This window comes from Condylura cristata, unplaced genomic scaffold, assembly GCF_000260355.1.
Source record: "Condylura cristata isolate star-nosed mole 26May11 unplaced genomic scaffold, ConCri1.0 scaffold00033, whole genome shotgun sequence".
NCBI lineage: Eukaryota > Metazoa > Chordata > Mammalia > Eulipotyphla > Talpidae > Condylura > Condylura cristata.
In genome coordinates, this window is record NW_004567134.1 from 16,373,212 (window position 1) to 16,380,698 (window position 7,487).

The window sequence follows — 7,487 nt, forward strand, 5'->3', positions numbered from 1 at the left end:
TTTCACCACCCCTACACCTCTGGCCTGTACCCCATTTCTGTATGCATAAATAAAATCTTAAAAAAAAAAAGACATCAAGTTATAGCAGTATATGATAGGAAGACAGAAATTTAGAAGCCTATCAACACATATTTGGGGCCTAAATCAAGGAAGTTCAAATAAACCAGTATTATGACGCTTTGTTAAAAAGATAAACATCAATCTTAGGTTGGTTTTATTAACATCATGTTTCAATCTAGTAAGCAATAATCCTACTATGTTTTGAAATATTGCGAACTGTCTGTTAGAAAGGTGGTGTGCTCAAGATTCCCACACTGGGAAAATCATATTACACCCTTCAGACTAAAACGTCTGGTTCTCTTGACACTTACCATGTAATGAATACAAAATGTGCCCTCTAGCAGCTGTTCTTCAAAGCAGCCTGATCGAATCTTACTTTTGAGCACCGTCTCAGTAAACTTCTTTGTCTGTGTGTTGGTGCTATAGATGATGAGAATCATCGCCAGGTCGAAAGTCTACAGTCAAGTATACAACAAATGGGAAAACAGTTTAATACTTCAGTACGTTTATAAAAATGAAACAATAGCTCTCAACTTTTTTCTACTAAAACACAGAATGGATATGTTTATGTGCTAAACATTTTCCCAGGGGAGTAGGTTCATTTTCACAAAATCCACACCTATTTTGGGCCCGCTCTGGAGCACAACAGGCTAAGCCCAGCATCATGAAGCTGTCTGCAGCCACTGCAGCACGAGTTCCATTCCTGGCCTCGTCTCGCCCACTGCTCCCCTCCGCAGTGTGTTTCAGTAGATCTGCCTGTTCTGCTCCCGTCTTTGGTGAGTCCTCTCACCCCCTCTGCCCCTGTGCCTCAATACTTTGTGTGTGTGCGCACGCGTGCAGAATTGGAGGGTAGTCCAGAGGTGTGGGGGGAGGGGAAGGCAGGGAGCAGATTCACCAGAAACATGGTTGGGGATCCACTGAACTGCACTGCTGAGAGGAGCAGCGGACGAGGGAGGAGAGATCTGCCGGCCATGTGAGGGTCAGCTCCCTGGTCGGGGACGGAACTCAGACTGCAGAGGTGATAGTGCTGAGACTTAACACCTAGCCCACCAGGGAGGCCCACAACTGGATGCTTTATAAGACAAATCTCATAAAACAGATTCCGACTAAAGAAACATCCTTAAAGGGAACCCCATCAGTATAGAAGATACTCAATCCGCCTGACAGAACCATGTATTTCCAGAATTAAGAGGAATCGCCTTCAGAGTGGACTCTGCTCAGGCAGGCACTGGCAAGGTTAAGACCACCACGGATGCCTCCATCTCAGCAATGCGGCCAGGGAGGGAGACGCTCCGATGCGGGAGCCCTGCGGGGTCCAGGTGCCTGCTCCTCACTGGGCCGGCGCCCCTGACTGCAGCCGACTTAACTGTGCTGGTCTGGTGGCTAGTGATTTCCTTATGGACATTTCAGTCTTACTTTACCACTAGAATGAATGAGTAGGACAAGTCACCCTTTCAGCTCTTTCCCAGACAGCTAAGGCTTCTAAGACCAGTGAAAGATGGCCCAGAGGGATTACTGGAGGGAAGAAAAGAAAGCGGGAAGGACAACCAGTCAATACCACAAATGTCGGCGGACGAAAGTTACCTTGTGGTCAGTCTCAGGAGAAATGTTTTTAATCGCCTGGAAAGACAAGGGTCACAAAAGCATTACAACACAGGTTTAACACTTTCCTCCTCCTCAGCAACGTTCAGACGCTGACTCGGGCAAGCTCAGCGAGCATCCTCACCGAGCACCCACCTGACTGACCTTCAAGGTTCTTACTTCCGCCTCACTTAGGGAACAGTGTGCCAACAATGGCTGCCCATTTTCTCCTTGACATTCTAGTTCCAAAGATCTCACTTACCTTCACCCAGGCTTCGGAAATGATTTTCTCGTATCTAACAGCAGACTTTAGCACATCGAAGAGGAGGAAAATACAGTTCTCAGCGCAGTTCTCTTGACTTCCTGAAGAACTGCAGAGAAAGGAGGCTGCCACTCAGCACAGAGGAGCCGCGGCGTCTGGCTGCCTACTCCCTCCCCAGTGCCAGGCGGCAGCTGCGTGAATTATGGCTAATGAAGCACACTGTAGTCTATGGAACAGCCAGTGCACAGAGACATGAAAAACCTTCTAGTCGATATGCCGAATACCAAGGTTACTTCAATACAAATTTCAAAAACCATTCACCGCAACAGCCCACCCCACGCCCATTCAAAAAACCGTGGCAAAGTAAAAGTGCACCGTGTTCCACGACTATGCCACAATGACATTGTTCGTGGTTGTATTTAAAATCTGCTGCCCTGGCTTCAGGATAAATTTCAGAAAATTTCCCTGTCTACGTGAGAAGAAGGGTGGAATCTGTCACAGTATACCTTGCTCTGCCTTTATTTTTCAGCTTGCTTTGGGGCGTGTATAACCACGACGGCAGAACAAAATGCTGCAGGTCCAGCCTTTCCCGAAGCTCAGTTATCACCTGGAGCAAACATGTGTGAGCACCTATTCAGCTCTTTGACAGCAGGTGCGCAGAGCCCGTGTCAACAAAAGAAATAGAAACTTTTCTGTTAGGCTGAAGAATGATTCTATCATAGATGAGGCATTTTAAGAGTAAAAATGAATAAAAACGCAAACACAAGAACAGTACGTCGTGCCCTTCCAAACTCCAGAATCTGAGGTGCTATGCCGAAACAGCAAACAGCCTGGAGCGGCTGAAACAGGGATACCGTGAATGCTGCCCCCTGGCTCCCTTGAACTCCGTCTGTATGAACCAAGTGCCGTCCGTTAGTCTGGAGACAGACAACAGCAGTCAGAGCCTGTTAAGCTCAATGCTGTAATCTCCTGTCCCCTCACCCAGCTTAGTCTTTCCGATTGCTGAATCTACGAGGGCAGGGTGTCCAGTCTCTGGGCATCTGCACCAACGTCCCATCAGAGTTTGTGGGGAAGTAAGAGCTACCTCAAGTGCATCCGGGGCCGTTATGGAGTGAAGAATGAACTTCATGATCACAGGTAAATCATCCAACCGGACAGATGACAGCTTACCCATCACCAATTTGCGGATCTAAGATGAAAACATTACCATGGTTTTCCTCAACCTCTTACTTACGCGAAATTAGAAAAAGTACTGTTAAGGGGAAGGTTGTCCTAAAAGACATCCTGTGGGCCCCACCCCCTACTCCAGCTTTCTGGACTCCACCCCTGCTCCAGGGATTGGAAACTACAACTTCCTGCAGTGCCCGGGAGAGAACTGCGAGGACCCAAGGGCGGAGCTGAGCAGCTTCCTGGGACTTTGGGGGATAAATAGAGACCAGTTTTCCAGCTGTCACTCTGGAGAGGTAACAGTTCTCCCTCTCTGGACCAACTGCTGAGACCGTGTGACTGGGGCTGGCAGCATTAGTTAAGGACTGGCGCTCCAAGTTAGCCGCTGGTAAAGTATCCCAGCTACCCTGTCCCTCTCTCTCTCTCCCTGGCTGCTTCCTTTTCCTTTCCCCTTTCTGTAAATAAACCCATGACCCTTTCTGTGTGTGCCTACAGAAAATGACATTTTGAGCGCAGGGGTGAGGCCCCACAGACAGGCAGCCCAAGTCCACCCTGGGCTACCCTGTGACGGTACTTCTCTCACTCAACGTCTCCACTTACAATTTAGGAAGGAAAAGATATCTTTATATTTTTCCCCAAATGACCGGCCTTTTTGCTCCTTAAAACAAGCTTTCAAGCGCTAAACCACTGCATCATGAACAGGTGACAAGTGTGAACATATTACTACACACTTGGTGCCTGAAGTTTGCCCTGGCTAGAGGAAGGCACATGCATTTGTTTCTCCGGTGGGGACAGGCTCTCAATCCCTCGGCAACATAAAGAATCCCACTAGACGGTATTGCTTCCAACAGGCCAACAAACCAAGTACAGTATAACGCGCGACACAAAACCACTGGAAAGGGAAGAGGGAGCGAGTGGCATCCAATCGTGTTTTCAAATGAGATCTTCATCATGTGCGACTGCACCGCATGGCTGCAGCACTAGTCTGGGAGCGGGAGGGGAGCCAGCTGCTCCAGGAGCGCAGCACTCCTACCTTCTTCAGGAGACAGGGGTCAAGCTGGAGGCTGGAGAGGACGTCCAAGATAGGCACAGTGAGGAGAGTATTCTCTGTGAGAAGGTCACTGCAAAGGATGAATAAAGAGAAGTTGTGTGGCCTTTAACAGATGGCTTGGAAAAATCACTCCTCAGAGTGGGGCGTGACGCTAAACTTAGCTCCCATAAGTTTGCTTACCGTAAAAGTCTCACTGCAAACATACTATGATTTTGATTAAAAAAGTTCACGGGGCCTCCCTAGTGGAATAGGGGTGAAAGTCTCAGTGTTCTCAAGCTATCACTAGACACTGTAGCATGAGTTCGATTCCCAGCCAGGGAGCTGGCCCACATGGCACAGCAGACATCTCCTGTCCTGCCCGCTGCTCCCCTCAGCTGTGAATTTCAGCCGATCTGCCTGTTCTGCTCCCCACTCTGTCACAGGTGAATCCTCTCACCCCTGCCACACCTCTGGCCTACACCCCAGTTCTTGTGTGCATAAATAATAAAAATAAAACTTAAAAAAGAAAAACCCCACACATTCATTACACAAGCCAAACAGCAGGCAGTATGAAGACGCCCTCTTCAGCGTCGCCACCGCCCAAAGGGGACCAGTTCTGAGCCTGGTACGTCTTCCCAGGGACAAGCAAAGTGCAATCTCCAGCGGTGACATGTGGCAGCTGTGCGTGTGGGACGCCACAGCGCAGAGCAGCACAGTGACGGACCCGAAGGGAAGGCTGTGTGTCAGGACAAGCTAGAATTAGCCCGGGGAGTGGGTGGGATCGTGCCCAAAGCACAGGGGCAGGAAATCACTGCACACTCCTGGAGGCGGCTCTGGCGGCGCCAGGGAAACGCACTGCAGACACGGCCTGGCCGGGCATGGAGCTCGCGCTGCAGCGCCACGGCAGCGCCGCCAGGGAGGCCCAGACGGTGTTTTTTTTAAACACGCACACAATCTGTAACAAAGTAAACGGGTCTACTCAAATCTACACTTGCCGTAGGGGGAACGGAAAGCCCTGCTCGTGGAAGGCTTTATGTGAAAGGAGTGGCTGCTGCTGTCCTCCCTGCGCCTCCGGAGTGGGGTCCTACTCACGGCAGGCGGCAAGCGCTCACCCACCTGAGCTGCTGGCCCACGTCAGCATGCTGGGCGTCCGCCAGGACCTCAGGCAGACTGGTGATCAAGTCGTGCTGCAGGCCCACTGGAGCAACGCTGACCAGCTGCATGATTTTGGTGCTAAGATCCTGAAGTAGAGGAGACAGAATTATGTAACGCTCGACCCAGACACGAGGCTTCCTCCTCATGGTGTGTACAATTGAGAACATTTTCTTTTTCTTTTTTTAAGATTTATTTGTGCATACAGACCTGAGGTACAGGCCAGAGGTGCAGGGAGCCGTGAGAGGCTTTACCCGAGACAGAGTGGGGAGCAGAACCGGCAGATCGACGAAGTCCACTGCTGAGGGGAGCAGCGGGCGGGTCAGGAGAGGTCTGCCGCGCCCTGTGGTCACCTCCGGGGCAGGCGGGGATCGAACTCATGCGGAAGCGGCTTTAGCGTCTCAGTGCTGTGCTTTAACCCGCTGCGCCACCAGGGAGGGCCTTCTTTTTCTTTTTTAAAGCATGTTACCTATGAAGCCTCTTTATTTTTTTTAAAGATTTATTTACACGTACAGAATTGGGGTACAGGTCAGAGGTACAGGGGCAGTGAGAGAATTCATCAGAGACAGAGTGGGGAGCAGAGACAAAGTGGGGAGCAGCACAGGCAGAATGCTGCAGGGAGCAGTGGGGAGACGAGAGCTCTGCCAGCCGTGGGTCAGCTCTGGGCAGGGCCAAACGGGCACTGAAGAAGGCTGCAGCTGGCTTGCGGTGCTGCGCTTTTACCCACTGCGCCACCAGGGAGGGCCTTGAGATCATTTTCTATACAACATGACAACTATGCACTCAGGTTGAAATAATAAATTTAGAAGTAAATGACCCCAAAATTATCACACATGGGACGGATTTTAGAAAAAACGAAGCTGGGTGCATCTATTATGCAATTACTTCATTCAATCTCAATGACGTTTGCGTGATAATCCCATTTTTAAATACGGTATGTGCTGGTCCAGGATACAAAATTGTTAAGTAGCATAATCAAAATTCCTATCCGGGCAGTGACGGAAAAGACACACTTTAAAACCAATCCTTGAAAACTGAACCCTGAGCTTCAACTTTCAGAGAGGGAGGGGAGGGAAAGGGCTAAAAACAGGCCGAGGGTGGAACACATGGACTATGGTGGACTACGGGTGCGCCGGCGGGCTGCAGGGACTAAGCGGATGGGGAGCCCTGCCCTGCCAAAACACCCGCATGCCAGTAACAGCAAAACTAATAAATAATAACAACAAACATCTCCTGCCCTGATAAAAAGTCCAATTCTCCTCCACTTGACTGCACAACTTACCGATACTTCCCTCAGTGTGTACCAAAACACCCGCACTGCAGGAGGGATGGTCTCTGATGGTAGCATGTTTGAGCTAAACAAAGTTTAATAATCCCTATACTCTGATCAGTGAATAAACTTCTTCGCAAATATTTAATAAGTGCCAACTAGTCCTCAGAATTTCTTCTATTTTTGAAGAAATTTTAAAGCAAAATACCATGATTCTCAAATTATGGTGAGAAACACCTTGCTTTCATTCAAGTAGAATATAAAGAAAAAACACAAATGAATGAATAAAACAATAACCGTTACACTCCTGAAGACACAATAGTGGGGGGTGAGGGAGTGGATCAAAAATGGTCGTAAATGTAACTAGAATTTTGATGGAGGCACAGGCCGGTACACCCTGTGTTAAGCTGTTTATACTCCTAAAACTTGACATTGTTATTGTAAAGCAACGTTTCCTCAGTTAAAAAATATGTTGGGGGCCTCCCTGATGGCCTAAAGGCTATCATCACTGTGACCTGAGTTCGATACCTCAGGAGGAAGGATGTATATGAAGAGGAAAACTGTATGAAAGCAAAGTAAGAAAATTGATAGAAAGGGCCCTCCCCGGTGGCGCGACGCGTTGGGACACAGCGCTGCAGGCTGGCCACTGCCGCTTCAATGTGAGTTCGATTCCCGCCCCGAAGGTGACCCACAGGGCGCAGACCTCTCCTGTCTCGCCCGATGCTCCCTCAGCAGTGGATTTCAGTAGATCTTGCCTGTTCTGCTCCCCACTCTGTCTCTGGGGAATCCTCTCAATCCCCCAAACCTCTAGCCTAAACCACAGTTCTTGCAGGCATAAATAAATACATACTTCTTAAAAAAAAGTTAATGTGGCCCTCCCTGGTGGCGCAGCGGGTTAAAGCACAGCACTGAGAATCTAAAGCCGCTTCCGCATGAGTTCAATTCCCGCCTGCCCCGGAGGTGAC

The 7,487-nt window shown here is 49.3% G+C and overlaps 1 protein-coding gene across 1 annotated transcript in view; it reads right to left on the bottom strand.

The window, feature by feature from the left end:
• FANCD2 (Fanconi anemia, complementation group D2) overlaps nucleotides 1-7,487 on the bottom strand; it is a 51,793-nt gene that overhangs the window by 35,561 nt on the left and 8,745 nt on the right. Inside the window, exons 9-15 of the mRNA XM_012732183.1 lie at nucleotides 5,217-5,341; nucleotides 4,104-4,191; nucleotides 2,988-3,092; nucleotides 2,410-2,510; nucleotides 1,904-2,012; nucleotides 1,645-1,680; nucleotides 372-515 (exon numbers count right to left, since the gene is read on the bottom strand). Coding sequence (XP_012587637.1) covers nucleotides 372-515; nucleotides 1,645-1,680; nucleotides 1,904-2,012; nucleotides 2,410-2,510; nucleotides 2,988-3,092; nucleotides 4,104-4,191; nucleotides 5,217-5,341 — 708 coding nt within the window. The remainder of the gene's footprint in view (nucleotides 1-371; nucleotides 516-1,644; nucleotides 1,681-1,903; nucleotides 2,013-2,409; nucleotides 2,511-2,987; nucleotides 3,093-4,103; nucleotides 4,192-5,216; nucleotides 5,342-7,487) is intronic.